Below are 19,223 nucleotides of genomic sequence, written 5' to 3' on the forward strand. Positions count from 1 at the left end.
GAAAAAGCACACTGTAACATGAAAAGTCAACTGTCAGCCACCCTATTCTCACCAACCCCAGACCTGCATGTCCTGTCCAAATCAAATCAAGATCTTTTGTCCACTCCTCCACTTTTAAGTAAACAATAAACAATAATAATTTCCATACTTTATCATCATTACACCTAGATATGAAAAGATTTCAATCCCCTAAAGCAAGGGATTGTGTTCCCTTGAGTTGCCTATAAATATGTAACCTAAACTATCACTCAAAACACACTTCAAAGAACTACAAACTTGCACTAATCCTCTCCCAAGCATCCGTTGTTTCCAGCTCCGATCCTGTTACTAGGTAAGCCGAGAATATAACCTTGAGACCTACTATCCCCACCCTTATATTCTCCTATTTCTTGATCTTAATATATATACTTGTTATTTAATCGTATTCTAGACCTTCGATTCCGAGGCCAACACCAAGAAAACCCGAATCTCGATTTAATCCCTTAACAAGAACCACAGGTGAGTCTCACAGCCCCTATTTTCACTGTTTTCACTATTTTTAAACTGTTTTCGGGGCGAGGGACACGTACTTAAATAATGTTTTATCATGGTATACTTACAAGCTATGCAAGCGATTATGTGTTTAAGTTATGTTTCATGATGAGTAATGCAAACGGTTATCTAAGGTTTTTGATGTATGTGCGCTAGAACTCGAGTAAGTGATCACTTTACCATTGGAACTCTAAGGGTAGGGACTGCTGGTTTGATCCACCCACTCGTAGGGGTCGCACCTCTTTGCGATGGACGAGTGCCTAGTATGGTCATGGGGCAGTACTATGGGTTTGAGCCCGCTCGTAGGGGTCGCGCCTCTTTGCATGGACGAGCGCCTTGTTTTCCGGCACAACGTCCGCGCGTAACCCGCGGGACGGAATTATTATTTTAGCTCGTAGTGGCAGCGCCACTTTGCATGGACGAGCACATGTTCCTGAAACGTTCGCGCGTAACCCGCGGGACGGTATTACTTATTTTAGCTCGTAGTGGGCAGCGCCACTTTGCATAGACGAGCACAGTTCCCAGAAATGTTCGCGCGTAACCCGCGGAACGATTTTATCAGAATATGTTGATATAACTATGTTTTACCAAGCATGTGTTTTAATGATGCTATCAGAATTATGTTTCAGAATGATTTGTATCAAGATTATGATGCAATACGATTTATCAAGTTACTAAGACTTGTGAACTCACTCAGTTTATACTGATTCAAATGTTTTTACGTGTCTTTCAGGAGATAACTAGGTAGCGCATGGAGTCACACTTAGAGCACCTCACGCTGAACATCTAAACTAGCTTTTTGGAAGATTTTAGTTCTATCCCTTCGATGCGCGTGGTTGTTCCCGCCGCGCATGGGGATATGGCGTGGAAATCTTCAACAATTTTTATACTTGGATGTTTTTATGTAAATTTTAAACAATGTAATGTATTTGTATTAAACTTTTCATGCGCAATGAAAATCTTACTTTGAATCTTTGCAATGGCCCGTGCTTAAGTATCAATCCCCACTCGTGTGCGCCCGGCTGTTTCCGCCGCTCAGGGCCGGGTGTGTGACAAAGAAGAATACAAATAACATATGTTGGCTTGAAATATAAAAGGAAATACTATAAAAAATGATCTCTCAGTCCCTTGAATGGAGCCTATAACGGTTACTAAAGCTGTCAATCATGCCTAAATGGGGAGATGTTGACCATTGTAATCTTTGTCTTTATTTTAGTTTTCTAACAATGTCTCATTATGTTAATTAGCCTCTCCATATATTTATATACATTTAAGGGGAAACCCTTTGATTAGTAAAAAAGGGTAATATGGTCCATCAATACTTACCTACCTAATATAATAATAAGGTATAATTTAATTAATTTGATCTATTATTATATAAATGATAATTATGACCATATATAAATTATATATATCCATATATTTACCCTTATCCTTCTTCGGAGGCGGATTTAGTGTCTTAATAGGGCGGGCACATACACCGTTCAAAACGTATTGATAGCTTAATTTTTGTGTTTTAGTTCAAGTGCACACCCTTCAAAATCCCACGCCTATACCAATTAAAAAACTAATCCTAATTTGATTTTCAATTGCATCGTCAAATCAGATTACAAACACTCACATGTCTTCCGCTTCCCATCAGGCATTCACAATTTCACGCAGATGTCCGCTGCCCCCACTGTCCTCTGCCGCATCCCATGTCATGTGCGTGGTAAATATGTTTTAGTTAAACCTATTCTAATTTTGCTACACATGATTTTAAGTATTTTTTATTGGTTTATAAATGATTCAATATAATTTAGTTAACTTCATTGGGTAATCTCGATGGCTTGTCATGTGTGTAACTTTCTTGTGTACATATTGTTTAGATCCTTTTGCTCAATTAGTGAATTGGTAGTGAGTTGGTGATGTCTTTACAAGTAAAACGAAAAGAATGTGTTATTTTTTACTCTCTTATTTAATTGTGTATCCGCTATTTTACTTCTTTAACGCTCTGTTCTTGAGTTCTTTAACTAAGGAAAGAAAAGGAAATGAGAGGGAGGAAAATTTTTTTAATTAGGTGTGTTCTTGAGTTAGAAGGAAATTAGAGGAAAGGAAATGATAACTATGTTAAAAAATAGTTATCCTTAGTAATCATCCCATTTTTGGGAGGATAACTTATTGGGAAAATACATTAATTTAATCCCTCCTAACTCCTCCTACTTATTTCCTTTCCTTTCTATAAAAAAACTCAAGAAGACCCATTTTTTAACTATTCTTAGTTTTCCTTTCCTTTCCCTCCTCTAAAAAAACTCAAGAACATAGCGTAAATGTCATCTTAAAAATTGATGTATGGGAAGTATATAAGCCTATGAGGTGTAGAGATAATCGGGCCTCTTCATGAATGCATTGGCCCACTATAAAATTGCCAGCCTTGCAAGGCCCGCCACTTATATGTGATGCCTGATGGGTGTTAAATTTAACCCGTCAAACTAAATCGAGCTTTCTCTCTTCTGTTAGAATAATTTGTCTATTTAGAAAAGAAAATAATTTTATTTGGAGACCAATGAATAGATCTTTGTCTTCATATACTTCCTAAATTGAACAAAAATCAGTTTCTTAATAACTTGCGATATATAAGATGAAATATGTGTCTAATAGTGAAAATTTTGTAATGGGTGTTTTACGGATATAGTGACAGTTAAAAAAGAGCGTATTAAACGGTTTTGTGAACGTCTTATATATTTCCATCTCAATCTAAATCCAAACACTTTTTCCTACTTTAATCCATAAATAACTAAACATTTTGATCTCGTCATGCATATCCGTAAATATGATTTCAAATATTTCCAAATTTTGAGCCTCAATCCATGCAAACACATATTATTATTATTATTATTATTATTATTATTATTATTATTATTATTATTATTATAGCTTATCGTACATTACGTACGCGACACTCTTGAACATTAATTTCAAATTCATGAAGTCGGGGATAAATATAAGGTCATCGGCTCTGACGGTATTGAAAAGATATTTTAATGTCATATACAGGAATTTCATGCATGCACGAGTCCGAGCGTTAGATTTAACTATTTAAAGTGGTCAGAGAACCTAAAAAGATATTTTTAATCTCAGGCTTTGCGTCTGGGTTTTATTACCCGTGGTCTTCGGGTGAGTGAGTTTTCTCTGAAACTGAAGATACACGCTTAAGGCTCCATACGGCTGGGTTAGGCCAGCTATTGATAATCTTTTACCATTTGATCACCTAATAGGCTAATACGGAGTACGTCTGCAATTATCTTTTTGTTGATCATTAAAAATAAATAAATATATATAGATATATACAGCTGTGTATTTACGGTTATTTAAACTATAAATTGCATTAAATACTCTTTGATAGGGAGAAGCTTGTTTGAATTATGTCCATATCCAATCAGAGTGAAGTTTTACCCGATTGGCAGCAGAAAGTGAGCTGTATGGAAAGCGAACCTAACTTTCAATACTATTAACAGCCCTACACTCTCTAAATCTAAAACTATATATATACCCACATATATTATCCAAGCATACATCATCACATAAAAACACACAAGACAAATATTTCGTTAGTGCATGGTCAAATGATACACTTGTTCACAATGAGTTTTAATAAAAGTGTTCTTTCTATTGTCCTCATAGTGGCCATGTCACTACTGGCTGTCCACGCTAGACCCGCTACATTCCTACAAGATTTTCGTATTACATGGTCTGATTCTCACATCAGACAACTTGACGGAGGTCGGGCCATTCAGCTTGTTCTGGACCAAAACTCAGGTGTATAGTTGTTAAACTAGCTTATATATATATATATATATATATATATATATATATTTGTTATTTAATATTTACATTCTTATAAGTTAAGTTAACTTGAAAACCGATTTCATTGATGTATTCTTATGATACAGGATGCGGGTTCGCTTCAAAAAGCCAATATTTATTTGGACGTGTGAGCATGAAGATTAAACTTATTCCAGGGGACTCTGCGGGCACTGTCACTGCTTTCTATGTACATGACTGTGTTTTATAAAGAAAAACAACTATTTATATAATTTTATTTCTCTATATAAGTATATATTGATTATTTTTTTGGTAGATGAATTCGGATACGGATCAAGTTCGTGATGAGCTTGATTTTGAGTTCTTGGGAAACCGAAGTGGACAACCTTACTCAGTCCAAACCAACGTATATGCTCATGGAAAAGGTGACCGCGAACAAAGGGTTAACCTTTGGTTCGACCCAGCTGCTGACTACCACACTTACTCTATCTTGTGGAACCATCACCATGTTGTGTAAGTAAATTGCCAATTATAATATTTGTTAAGTTAAATTTGTTTTTATCAAAACTTCGTATCATTAACATACTATTTTCTAAGAGCTCTACCTTTCAACATTAATTACTTTGCCGGCCTGTTTTGACCTGTATTCAATCACCATGCGCGTTGACCCGAACTTATTGTGTGCATTTTTGAATTATACTTATGTTGCTAAATTATTATATCAGTCATGCATTTTTTAATCAAATTTTCTTAAATACTAGTATCAAAGTTCATTCCATTTAGACCCGACTTGTCTAATCCGTTAATATCACCATTTGGCACAGATTTTCTGTGGATGAAGTCCCCATAAGGGTATACAAGAACAATGAAGCAAAAGGAATCCCATTCCCCAAATTCCAACCAATGGGAGTTTACTCAACATTATGGGAAGCGGATGATTGGGCAACACGAGGCGGGCTAGAAAAAATCGATTGGAGCAAAGCACCATTTTACGCATATTACAAGGACTTTGACATTGAGGGTTGCCCGGTCCCTGGACCGGCATCTTGTGCATCAAACCCTTCCAACTGGTGGGAGGGTCCAAGCTACCAACAACTCGACTATGTGGCAGCTCGTCGTTACCGATGGGTTCGCATGAATCATATGGTCTATGATTATTGCACTGATAAAAGTCGTTACCCAGTCACACCACCGGAATGTGTAGCTGGAATATGATTATGACCATTTGCATCAAGCAGGTTGTGGGCTGAGTGACAAGTTTATTTATCTTTGTGTGTGAAATATAATAAAAGTCAGTAAATATATAAAGTTAATATTGTATATGTAAATGTACCAATCAAAGCTTCCTCGATGGCGTGTTATATATATTATTGTCTACGCATTTACTACGACCTGATTAATCCGAATAATGTTTATTGTTTTCTTAAAAGCCATTTGCTTTATATTAATCTTTTTATATATAGTTGTTTTTGAATAATTATTGATTAAGACTTGTTTGGTTTTATTATTAATTTTAATTTTAATTTTTAAACGATATATTTACTTGACTAATTTTCTTGTTTTTTAAGTTTATTTATTATCTTGTGCTCTAAATTTTTCTACACAAAAAGAAAAGTCAGATGAAGTTAATATTATGTAAATATATACAAACAATCATTTTTTGTGTACTCAATTAGTATTATTTAGCTAAAACCTTATATATACCCGCCAAACCCGTGGGCTTGCCCCTAGGCGGATTTTAGGTCAGGTTTGCAACAAGGTTTTATAATCGGGGTATGGGTTTGAGATTACTTAAACCTAACTCATTGTCATCCTTACTGTTGGGACTTATATTTTAGACCGACGTATCGAATTAATCTTTGGGTGAAAAATATATTATTTTGGTCTCAACCAAGGGTGGATGGCTTGAAGACCAAGTCATGCTAGGCTAGTATAAATAGATGTTTTTATTCATTTGTCTAGTATGAGTGACTGTATTGTGTATGTGTGAGATTTAGGGTTTTATCCCTTTGAGAGAGTCTCTGCCGCCAGGATGAGCTCTCCTGGTGACGGCTGAGATATTTCTTAATTGATTGTATGTATGAATGTATGTATGAGTGTTTCATCTTAATGAGAATCATTCGGCTAATATTCCATACTACCATTTCTATCTTGTTTGTGTTTTGATTACAATTGTTCATCCTACTTTATTGTTGATTGTTAATCAAATCAGGCTCTCTCCCAATACACCTCATCCGTCCAACTGATATCATCATTCAAGAGTGAATCTGAGTAAGATTCGATCCTAACCCTAGACCCGAGCTCCACACCGTAGATTGGTAATGACTATTTTCACGCTTCCGCACCGGGGCTCGGGACTCACACTTACATATATACATACATACTACAAGGGTACACTACATTCCTTGAATTCCATACCATAACATACACATATTTAATAAGTCAAACAGGTTTAGTTATCTAAATATAGCAGCATTTCATTCAAGATCGCGACCCCCCCCCCCCCCCCCGGCAATGCAAATGACAATCGTCATCCTAATACACTACACAATTGTACAATTGCAAGCAATCAAGTTGTTGATAGCACATGCATCACAGTTATATATATGCACATACAAGGGCCAACATACGTCCATATGGGATAAAGTATATTCAGATCATTCATATTGTCTTTTCATGCTTTAAAACATACACACGTTTAGAAAACCAAACAACCCATGCATTAAACCTTCCCAGTATGCACACCACGTACCCCCCAAGTGACAATATAGCTAAGTATACTACAATCTCATATAATCTCTCTTATATGAAACTCTGTCAACTTTGTGCAAGGTTCAAACATGAAGCAATCAATCACACTATTTTGATCGAGTACTCTTATCAATCTGCGAATGCACATACATTAAAATTCACGCAACCTTTCACAATGACATGTGCATACTAACACAAGAGTACACACATACATTGAGTGTGAGAACCATTAGTGCGAAAACTTAACCATGCGAGAACTATTGAACGCCTATGCTTGGTCGGTGCATGAACTATAACGCATATAGATAGAGTACACGTAAACCATAAATGCAAGAAATATGCTACATGCATGAACCAACACTACATGCGCATACTCATACGTCATACATAGTACATTTGAAGTACACACACCCAAGGGATTAGAATGTGCAGGAGTTGGCTAATATTCTAAAAAAAACATGAGCACGTCAGAACCTTAAAAGAATTGTCAAGTGCCAATAGGCAACCAATTGGCTCAGTTGGTACATGGGATAATGGAATGGGCTTAATTGCTAAAAGGCTAAAACAATCGGCAACGAATTGACACGTACAGTTAGACAGTGTACTTTGGGCTTCATTTTCGGACTCAATTATTAAAAGAGAAAACTTCAAAGCTACTCACATGTCAATTCTCCAATCATTTTAAAACGACTATTACTTTTTCATATAACATTTTTTTTACCATAATAACAAACGTTTTTTTATCTTTATTATGAATATCATATTGTTATATAAGAATAAAAAAAACTAGTTGGTACACGTTTCTAGCGAGCTTCCACAGAGACCACGTTCCATATCCATTACGTTTATGCTTCTGTTGCAAGTGGCATTCGTGTCGATATACGATCCATAAGGCTTTCCATATAACGCAATTCACCTTAATTAATTTGTTCCAACACAAACTATGCCACCAATTTTCTCCCGCTATCGGTCTTTTGCATGATAGTGTCTTGTGAGCTGTGAACCAACAATTCTCGTCTCGATATTTCCGCCGTACGTTGAAGTGTGAAAACTCAACTCAAGAATATCTTGCAAACACTTAGTCTGGTCCATTATCTTTTGTAAGAACTGACCCAAATATTCAGAAGAATTACCTTTGTTTGGATAAGACTCAAAAATAAAACGTGCCCTCTCCTTTTTAAATGTATGATCCATTTAAATGTTTGGACCAAACAGTTTTATCCAGACCGATAAAATCAACTGGTCCATATTCAAATATCCTAGATGCCCAAAAGAGATAGCTACATGCTTGTTTGGTTCATGATCTGATTATGCAGCCGAAAGTGAATTAATCTAATTTAATAACGTTATCTTATGATTATGGTTTTATAATATAATTGAATACTCGTTATATAATTTTCTTATGTTTGTTTTTTGAATGACTATAGATGTTATATTATGGATGACCCTGAGGACACAATTAGAACGTCATAAAATTAAGTCATTTTAGTTTTTCCTAATGAAAATAGACGGAGGGACTCATAATGGTCCCATCAAAAAACCAAAAGGACTTAATCGGTTTGTTTTACTTTCAAGGGACCAATGTGGTTCTGCCCGCAAACTAAGAGACACAAATTGTAATTCTCTCTTTTAAATATATTAACTTGGCAAGATTATTTTTTGGGTTTAGTTCTATCACAATAACAAACCAAACTGACATCGTAACAAACCTACCTAATACCATCCGAATTTGGGTCTACTCGCCGCCACAATGCACAGATTTTACTGAACGAATAAATATCGTTTTAAATATGTTATAATTATTATTTTTGTAAAAACTATACATAGTATTCTGGGTCTTTAGTAATTAACTTTTTGGGCTTAGTGCCACCACCATAATAGGATACCAAATGAATTCGTGTCACATTGATCATAACGTATACATGTGCTGATAGTGTGTTTTTTTTTTGGGGAGGGAGGGGGTGTCTAAATATTTATCTTTTTTATTTATTGTTGGTACTGTAGCGAACGTAGCTGAAATCGATCCAATTCATGTGGTATCTCCATCGTAATGACGACTGGGGTTTACCTACCGAATAAATGTTGTTTAAATATGTTATCCTTATCTACTATAAGCTATACGAGTATTCTAAGCACTTGCAAATTTGATTTCTAGGTTTAGTGTCATTATCCTAACAAAGTTAACTGACTTCGTGTGGCTTTGCTCTTAAGCTGCATTTTTTTATAAATTATATGGGGGTCGTTTTTTTTTTTTTTTTTTTGCATTGATAGATATCGCTATCGTAACAAACTTAACTTATACAAACTGAATGCATGTTAATGAATGCATTTTAATGCATTGGGACAAACCTAGTTATTACAGACAATATTCATTATTTATGGATAAAAGAAAAACTTTCGCTTCCAATTAACTTCAACTTTACGGGCTTTTTAAATATCCCGACTTGGGAATTTTAAACTAGTTTCTTTTTTCTTATTGTCTTATATTGTCATTAATAACGTTAGAAGCTTTAGTGTTTAAAAAATATAATATTTAAAGTGGATAATTTTTAATTATTCGTATGCCATTGATATTGACACTAGCAACTTTTGATGCAATTAAAGATATCTATAAGTTTTAGATTTATCAATTTCGTGAAACATGAATTCAAATGTGTCCCTTTTTAATTCTGTTTAACAACTTTTACTTTCGGCCTCAAAAAATGACGTTAGCTTCACTTTTTTACTATGAAATTGTAAATGGCCAACTTCCCGTTTATGCCGCGTCAAAGTTTTTTAGAACGTGACTTTATATTGTGTTAGGTCATCATATTCTTCAATTTGGAGAGACTCGTTGTCCCACTTTGACAAAACTATGTTATTTTAGCCGGGCTCATGCTGGTTTCAGAGTTTGGCGTGGGCGTTCCCCTAAGAAACCATATACCGCCGACTGCTAGTTGACAGTCGTTGTGCCACCACAAGAGCAGAACTCTCTGGCGTAACATACGGTGGGACTAAAAGCCGGGTGGGCTGGAGATTCGAACTGACAATCTCGCAAGATTAGCTCAAACCTTTTATTTTCAATATCCGCCCAAAATACCAAAAGTGAGAATTGAACTTGGATCCCCATTAAAAATCTAATCTCCTATCAAAATCACAAGTGAAGAATTATACCGCGAAGTGACGAATACTTCTTGGCCTTATATTTTATTTGGTTGAAATTACACAGAAATTATAGAGAAAGGGACCCTCATATAGTCATATGTCTGTGATGACAAGATTTTCAAAGATAATATCATTTTAATCTAGAAATTTGAATTTTCTTCTTATTATTTAAATACCACATATAAAATTTGACCTCATTTAAATAATAGGTAGAGTTAAATTTTGAAAGACAGACAAAAATAAGAAGTGTGAGAATGATTTGTAATCACATAAAAAACTTTTTAAAAATAAATTTAAAAAATTATAACTCAAAACATAAATAAAAAACGAAAAAATTTTAAAGACATAAAGTTGAGATCAAATATATAATGAAAATGAATAAAAGATATAATTATAACTAAAAAGGATACAACAGATCACAATATATAACAAAATGTCGAACAAAATATAGCATGTTGTTGAGTAATATAACACAATATAAAGAAAAAAATGACAAAATATTAAGAAAAAAAGACACAATCAATGACGAAAATAAATATAAAACACAATGATAAACAAAAAGACACAATGATTTTTTCACTCATCATTGTGTCTTTTTTTAGAACGAGAAAGACGGTGGAAACATTTTTGTGTTTTTTACTTTTTTCGTTTTTTTATTAAATTTTAAGTTATGATTTTTTTATTAATTTTTTGAGGGATTCTTTGAGTGGCTACAAATCTTTCTCTTACTTCTCATTTTTGTTTCTCTTTGTAGAATAACTTGACACTTTAAACAATACATATACTACTTTTGTTTCAAAAACTTATATATCTTACGATACTAATAAACAAAAATAATAATGCTTAATTAGTTATCCTAACAACATTCAGTTTAGCATAAAGTTCCCTCCTAATCCTATAATCTTTCTTCTCCTTAATTCATGTTATCCTTGTGTCATGTGTGAGAGCGATTTGACCCATGAGTTACAACATTTAATCTAACTATACTAATAAAAGAAAATAATGAGACTGAAATGACAATATCACATTTATTCTTGGCCTAATCTCTATTCTCATTATCCTACATATCCATGGGTTATGGAGCAAAACCGTATTGGCAAATGGATTATAATTTCTTTTCTAATTTTCTAATCTCATGTCATTCATCCTAGCTATTCATGAGTTTATTGGTCAAAATAAATTTGACAAATGGGTTATAATTTTCTTTCCAATTCTCTAATTTCTCATCTTATTTATCTTACATGTCCATGGGTTATGGGTCAAAACAACTTTGACAAATGTGTTATAATTTTCCCTCTAATTCTCTAATCTCTCATCTCATTTATTAAAGTTATCCATGAGTATTGGGTCAAAACAATTTTGGCAAATGTTGTACATAAGAAGATTTTTTCGAATTTGTAAATTTGAGATCTAGACTTCTTATTGTTTGTACTATATATTTTATTTTCTTTTTACCTTTAATTTTGTTCATTTCTTTCAAAAAAACGGATCTTTTATATTTATTATTATAACTAGATAAATCTAATGTAATTCACGAGTTCAAAAGTTAGTTTTCAATATATTTCAACATATTATTATATATGCACACGTGATCTAAAATATAAATTCTACCCCGTACATATTATGTAACCTGAAGGTGCAATCTATTTATCTAAAGTTATAAAAACGGATTAACATGTAATACTCAAGTTATAAACTTGGTAATCGGAGTGGTGGATTGTAAAAAATGAGTAAAACGGGTCATAAACGAGTTAGGAGGGTTCACATGTTTAACTAAAAATGGTGACGGGTCAACTTGTGAGACTAAACGAGTTAAACATGTTAACCCCAACAAAACCTGTTTAATTGAACATGGCAAGCCGAACACATCATATTTTTAACTTTAACTGGGTTAGATATGCCAGGGACACCCGGTGGTAAAGCGTATGCCCCTCACCAAAATGACGAGATTTCAAATTCTCTCATGTCACTGTACAGGTACGGTATAAAAAACGTTGATAAAAACCTGATTATATTTTATATTGTGTTTGTATTGTGTTTTGAGTCATGTTGTAAAAGGCCACCATACTTTTATTTTGGTATTCCGCTTACAAGATCGTATTGGACATCTAAAAGAATTATGGGTTGTAATTAGCGTAGTATATTATGAAGTGCTTAAATGCAAATACACATAAAAATAACTTGTTTCTGAATCATTTCACTTTATTCTTGATTCATTGTAAACGTTTCTTTTCATTTGTAATAAATCCTAATCTTTTGGTATTGACTTTGTTTTTTATTTGTTTTAATTTCTTAATTTTGTAAATAGTTGTTCTTCGTTATCTTTCTGATTATCAATTGAATTCCGTTTAATTGATAACAATATCAATAGTTATATTATACTTGAAACTGTTACGTAAATACCATAGAAATTGATATAATCGAACAACACGAATGTGTATTATTGATTATGAGAACTAAACAAAATGACTTACAAAGCAATTGAAAAATGAGCGATTAATCTCACCAATTGAACCAAATGGCTATATGAACCTTAAATCTCCAAATCGTTTAGTAGTTAACAAACTATCATCGTAAGGTATATAATACACCAAACAAGGGCAAATTAAGACACCAATTTTTAAGTGATTTACAACACTTAAAGCACGAGGTACATGTGTTAGTAAGGGTAAACATGTCTTTTAAACACAATTCATTCAACTTACAAGTTTGGTCCCTCATCTTTAACCATATTATGTTTTTAATTTAACTTGTAAACTAACTTCCCACCCATGATTTTTGAACGACTATAGCGTTTTCATACGTTAATATTTTTATAAACAAATTGCACCATTATAACGAGCATTTTATTCTCTTTAATTTGGATATGATATTGTTGTATTTTTTTTTCATTTTAAATAAATTAATATGTTACGTAGGGGTGTTCAGTGTCGGTTTTGATGGTTTTTAAGTTAAACTTGTGTGTTTAACCGTTAATACTAATTTTTTGTCGTCCAAAACCAAACTCAACTATTGAAAGTTGAAACCGAATCGTTACTAACGGCCTGGTTCCAGTTTAGTTTCACAGTTTAAACTTTAATAATAAATTTAGTTTAAAATAATTAATAATTTAAATGTACCATCAATTTTAACTAAAAACCAAGATAATATGATACTTGAGATAATCATAAATAAAAAATGATAATTTTAGCCACATAAATGGTAAATATTAATGGAAGATCTAAGACGTGAAATAATAACAACAAAGATTACAAAAGGAATCAATTAGGTTAATTTACAGTCTTTTCTGGTTTTATAAGGCCGGTTGCCAATATAAACCAGCAACCAACCGTTCACTACGTTTTGAAAATTTTGAAACCGACCAACAAACCGAAAGTAAAAAAGAAAAAGAAAAAAGAAGTCAAACCAATGACCGATTTAAATGATTTCAAGGTTTTAACCGAACCATAAACACTTATATTTGTACGTGATTAACAGGTTCAAACACCCGCAACATCGCACGGGCACCCGTCTATAGTCATTGTAAGGTATAAGAGGATAGGTGAGCTTTTAAAAATAATAATAAAAAAATCATTGTAATTGCCACATATAGGCCTAAGGTATAAGAGAACTAATTATCCAAAACCAACCTATACTTCATATCTTTCACATAATGTCCAGACAACTAGTTAATTTGACTTCTATTCTAAAAAATACATTCTAAATATGGCAATTTTATATATAATATTCTATGCAAAAGTTTTTACCTTCATCTACTCCAGTGGCCGGAGTTCGGCATGAAGTTATTTAAATTTAAAGATCCAATATATAAAGAGAGAACTTAACCCAAGTGTTTATAGAAGGCTTGTTGGAAGTCTCATGCGCTTAACTGTCACTCAATTATGTTTTTTCGCAAGCTTGATAAGTAACTAATTCATAGAGGATGACTCACTCTGGATGAGCCATCAGGGGCAATGAAATTAAAGAATATTGAGGTACCTACCAACGACAATAAACAATGACATAACTTACACTAAATCATATGAATTGATCAAATTAATTAATAAATATATTAACACTTATTTTGGTTGAAATCTTGATTATCAAGAGCACTAGATCGACAAAATATATATTTAACATCAGTCGATCGAGAGGAGTATCTTGGTATTGTAAGAAGTAAAATACTAACATGTCGATAGCAGAAGAAGTGAGTGCATATCATTGTCCGCCATCGGGTGTCAATCTTTATGGTTAAAGGGTACATTATAGGAGCTAAAGCATTCAGAAAATAATGCTACAAAGATTCTTTGTAACAGCAATTTAATTATTGGTTTATCTAGAAATCCAATATTTCATGATAAAAGCAAGCTCATAAGGAGCACGTATCACTTCAGCAGGGAATTGGTTAACAATAAAGAAGTATAGATCGAGTATTGCAACACTAAACAACGTACAAACGGAAAACATTCTTACTAAAGAATTATAAGTTATCCAATCTGATGATAACCCTAATTAAAATGAGATGGTGGAAATCTAACATGACACTAATATAAAAGAGAGAATGGGTAAAAAAATGGTTTGAGGTGAAATGACTACTTCCACCACCCTTAATAACGTTAATGACGTGAGATAAATAATATATTAATTTATGTTCTTTTATTTTCTCTAGATATACCCAATAGAACGTTGTTCGAATTCATACAGTTCCATGGGACATTTTTATATTCGAATATCTGATTATGTAATATTTTAAGATAAAACTCACTCTTCTATTATGATAGTTGAAGTGATACAAGGATTATATTAAAAGTGGGAAGGAAAAATGCTAATGTTAGTCTTAATTACCTAAAATTAAAAAACAATGCAACATATAGTTTACTTTGAATTATAGTTTACGAATAGTCCAAGTTCAATACAATCTAAGTTCAATATAGCAGGTAAGGTGTGTGTACATGTATTTGAGGATAATATGCTAGATTTTATAATCATATTGGTTGAAAATAGATATGATTAATATTATGTTTTCAACTCTTTGAATACGTAGCTACAAAAGAATAATAATTCAGTTACCTGTGCATAGTTTAAGAAACAAGAATGCGTGTGTTGGATGAGGATATTATAGATACTTAAAATATGAAATGACAGAGATTCTGGAGGAAGAGAAAGACAAATGAGAAAATACTTGGTGCTAACGGTTGTGGCATTCCGGGTTGCCTCCTTATTCAATTGCCCTTAATTCTTAATTGCTTTAATTTAATAATATTATATATTATATAGTTTAATTAATATATCACAAAAGCTATATGCCTCTTTTTCCGAATTCACCTTTTTAAAAATCCAGTGATCATTCTCTTTAATCCCCGTCTTTCTTCTCCAGCTGCTTCCCCTAGCTAGCTAGCTCTCTCTCTATATATTTATATATCCATATATTGTTTGTTTTATATATTAATTTCATCATCATTTACCCTAAAGCTAACCATGGGTAGATGAGAATAAAGAGATAAAACCAAACACCAACAACTCCACTTTGATCCAAGCCGAACCAGAGGCATCAATAATTACAATGGGAAGAGCACCTTGCTGTGACAAAGCCAACGTCAAAAGAGGGCCATGGTCACCTGAAGAAGATGCCAAACTTAAGTCTTATATCGAAGAACACGGCACCGGAGGCAACTGGATTGCTCTACCTCATAAAATTGGTAATTATTCCTTATCTGTCTAGTTTACATCTTCAACCTTTTACAACATAAAATCACACCCAAAGATGATGATCTAATAAACATTTTTATACTTTTGATCATAGATGTTAATTAATTATAATCAAGATCAACTTGTTTTAAATCTCATATAATCAATTGAAATTTGTTCACCGATTAGGTCTCAAGAGATGTGGCAAGAGTTGTCGCCTTCGGTGGCTAAACTATCTTCGCCCAAACATCAAGCATGGATCTTTCTCCGAAGAAGAGGATCACATCATTTGCACCCTCTATCTCAGTATTGGCAGCCGGTAACATATGTTTTATTTGTTATTCGAGTTATTGCAATATTTAGTGTTATGATTGATCTCATATATAATATTATTCCTTATTGATATGTCAACCAAATGCTAAGGTGTTGATATATATGCTTTAGGTGGTCTATTATAGCTGCACAATTACCTGGGCGAACTGATAACGATATCAAGAACTACTGGAACATGAGGCTAAAGAAAAAACTTATGGGAAAGCAAAGAAAAGATCAACAATCATCAAAGAGGGGTGGCCAAATGAAACAAGAAATGAAGAGAGAGGTTCTTGAAGATTTAAAGGCACCATCTTTGTGCATGAGCATGATGAATCTTTATCAATCTTATTGGCCTACAGATTTCCCTTTGATACTCACAAACCCTAATCAGCATCATCATCAAGAACTTCATGTCAAAAACCAAGATCCCAACTTTGAGCACTACCACTTTGACACAACCTCAAATCAACCCGAATTGCTCAATCAAAACAGCGACAAACCAATCATGACCGCTTCTTACCAACCTCAGTTGCCAAACACACCTTATTTTCTGACTGGGGATGGTATAAACCTGTTTCAAGATTTCAACAATTTCCCATTTGGGATCAATGAATTTAGGTGCAACCATACACAACTTGAGCAGTTTGATGGGTTGGTTGGTGGCTTGGATAACCTTGTCAATGGAAGCAATTGCACAAGTTCTTCTGCTGAAAGCACTACTAGCTGGGGTGATCCTCTTGCATGTCCCCCTCCTCCTTCGATCGCCTACCAAGATTCCAGACGGTTTCAATAAGATTAGCATCATGCGCTCGGTGAGTGTTGATTTCGTACCCATTTGAGGACAACCGTTCTTGCCATTTTCCTGGAGTATATTTATTTAATTGGTTTTTCTTTATTCACTATCTCTTTCATTCTGATTTACTGTGATTTCTTGTTATCCACTACATTCATGCAAACGTTGTTTTCTTGTATGCTACTTTCTATAACTTCAATTTTATTAAGTATTTTATATGTATGCATGTAATACAAATATATTGATTCATATATATATTGTTCACCTACCAAATAATTAATCAAATGGGATTGCGATGAATTCGACTAGAAGATTGGATGTTTACAAGGAAAATCCGACTAAATATATGATCACACCAAGATCATACTAAAATATCATGCCATGTTTAAAACTTTATCGACGAGATTTAGGTAACCTGCGGTTATAGACATGAATAATAATTGTGAGTTAGTGTTATTATTAATCTCACGATAGTCAAGATCAGTAATTAAACAAATTTTATGTTGTTTCTTAAAAAAATGACGAGTTATTTACGGGCTATTTATCTTTAGCCATGTGAAAACAAGCTATTGGCAAGCAAAAGATTCTTGAAATGAACTGGTAGCAAACATACTAAAAGATACTTGATCAAACTTTTCGATGGCAGTTTATTAATTTGTTATTCTTTATCTAGAAAACAGGTGTATATAAGTGAATTGTACTACAACTAATATTAGAATCGACACATTTATATAAGTATATGTATAGTTAAAGACATAGTTTAAATGAAACTTATGTAAATGGCGAAATCTTGGAGGGCAAGTAGGACAACGAGAAAAGGCTGCATTCTTTTATATTTATCTTGATGGCCTTAAACACCAACACTCATGCCCCACTCATATAGTTAGTCAGTCCATTCCATGCACTGTCAATTTTATATATCAAGCCATATATCCAGAATTGGATTTCCCATAATGTATAATTATCACTACATAATGTGAATGGTTAACAGCTTTTGCGGCTCTATAATTCAATATGTTTGTAGTAAGGATGTAACTGATCTTCTTGTAGCATTTGATTTTGCATCCAATGTATGCATAATTTGCATTAAATTTTGGGAATTGTTTTTACAAAATGACTAAACGAACGAGTGGTGTAGAAGTTGTTTGGGGAAAGTCTGCAAATAATGATGTAATTAAGAGTATATATGAAATTCTTCCTTGATTAATTTGTCAATCCTGTAAAAAGAAATATTTAAGTTATGGGTCTAGTACTCAAAGTTACCATTGGATTGAAATTACAATATCAATGTGTTTGTGATTTTGTGGTAAAATGAACTTTATAATGGTTGGCAAACTTTATGAGACAAGACTGGTCCCAGTAAAGAAAAAATCGAAAGGAAACAGTCACAAGCTTGCAAGAATACCCCTTGGCACTTGATGGACTTGGTCTTGTAGGTACAAGCAGAAACTGTATCCACAAAGGATATGTTTCAATTGATTGAGTTTCTATGTGCTTGTGTTAGTGACTTGTGTAACCTATATATGAAATACAAACACAACCCTACAAATATATGCTGAAAACCCGTCTAGCTCAATCGCTAACGCGCGTACTTGTGGCTCTATATCTATCGGTCTTGAGTTCGCTAACTAGGCCACGTATTAAACTTCTTTACCGAATAGCAGAAACTTGTTTATGTGGTTTTCTTTCATTTTCTACTATGAATAAGAAAAAAACCAATGGTTGAAAAGTTGAAATTATATATGAAAGCTTGATTATATTTGTGAAAACATGGATGAAGCAATAGTATTTGTGTGATCCAATCCAAGTGAGATCATATGTAATATTGTGTGAGGTCAATAAAGGGGTTTGTGCTAGTGGAGTACAAAATCAATAATAATGCTCATGAGCTCAACTTACAATATGGACCAGGTCAAGTGTGCCCAGTCAATAACAATTTAATTAATTATAAAGGTTCTAAAAGCATGAAAGGAACTAACCTGCAAGTTACATAAAAATAATTTTATATAACTTTCTTTTTTCTTAATACATCGTGTTGTGAAAAAGGAATTTAGAAATTTCGCTTGGCTGCTTAAGAAAAAGGAAATTTATATAAAATTAATTTATATAAAATTATTCTTAAGCAGCCAAGCAAGAAAGGAACTAACTACCTATTTAAATCGATTTATGGCTATGATGATGTTCGGTTTTTGGCGTAGCGATGTATACTGCGGCCGTG

The 19,223-nt window shown here is 33.3% G+C and overlaps 2 protein-coding genes across 2 annotated transcripts; both read left to right on the forward strand.

The window, feature by feature from the left end:
* The first annotated feature begins 4,062 nt into the window (after nt 1-4,062).
* LOC143571911 (putative xyloglucan endotransglucosylase/hydrolase protein 6) lies at nt 4,063-5,716 on the forward strand. The gene is made up of 4 exons (XM_077057212.1): nt 4,063-4,329; nt 4,464-4,564; nt 4,652-4,848; nt 5,160-5,716. The coding sequence occupies exons 1-4, from the start codon at nt 4,137-4,139 to the stop codon at nt 5,548-5,550; spliced, it is 882 nt and encodes a 293-aa protein (XP_076913327.1). The 5' UTR covers nt 4,063-4,136; the 3' UTR covers nt 5,551-5,716.
* Nucleotides 5,717-15,475: 9,759 nt separating this feature from the next.
* Nucleotides 15,476-17,369, forward strand: LOC143571912 (uncharacterized). The gene is made up of 3 exons (XM_077057213.1): nt 15,476-15,908; nt 16,087-16,216; nt 16,342-17,369. Exons 1-3 carry the CDS (start codon nt 15,773-15,775, stop codon nt 17,003-17,005), a joined length of 930 nt encoding a protein of 309 aa, XP_076913328.1. The 5' UTR covers nt 15,476-15,772; the 3' UTR covers nt 17,006-17,369.
* Nucleotides 17,370-19,223: the final 1,854 nt, after the last annotated feature.

Source organism: Bidens hawaiensis, unplaced genomic scaffold (genome assembly GCF_021521415.1).
Source record: "Bidens hawaiensis isolate Kalapana, Puna unplaced genomic scaffold, B.hawaiensis_p1.1 tig00025623_1, whole genome shotgun sequence".
Classification (NCBI taxonomy): Eukaryota; Viridiplantae; Streptophyta; class Magnoliopsida; order Asterales; family Asteraceae; genus Bidens; species Bidens hawaiensis.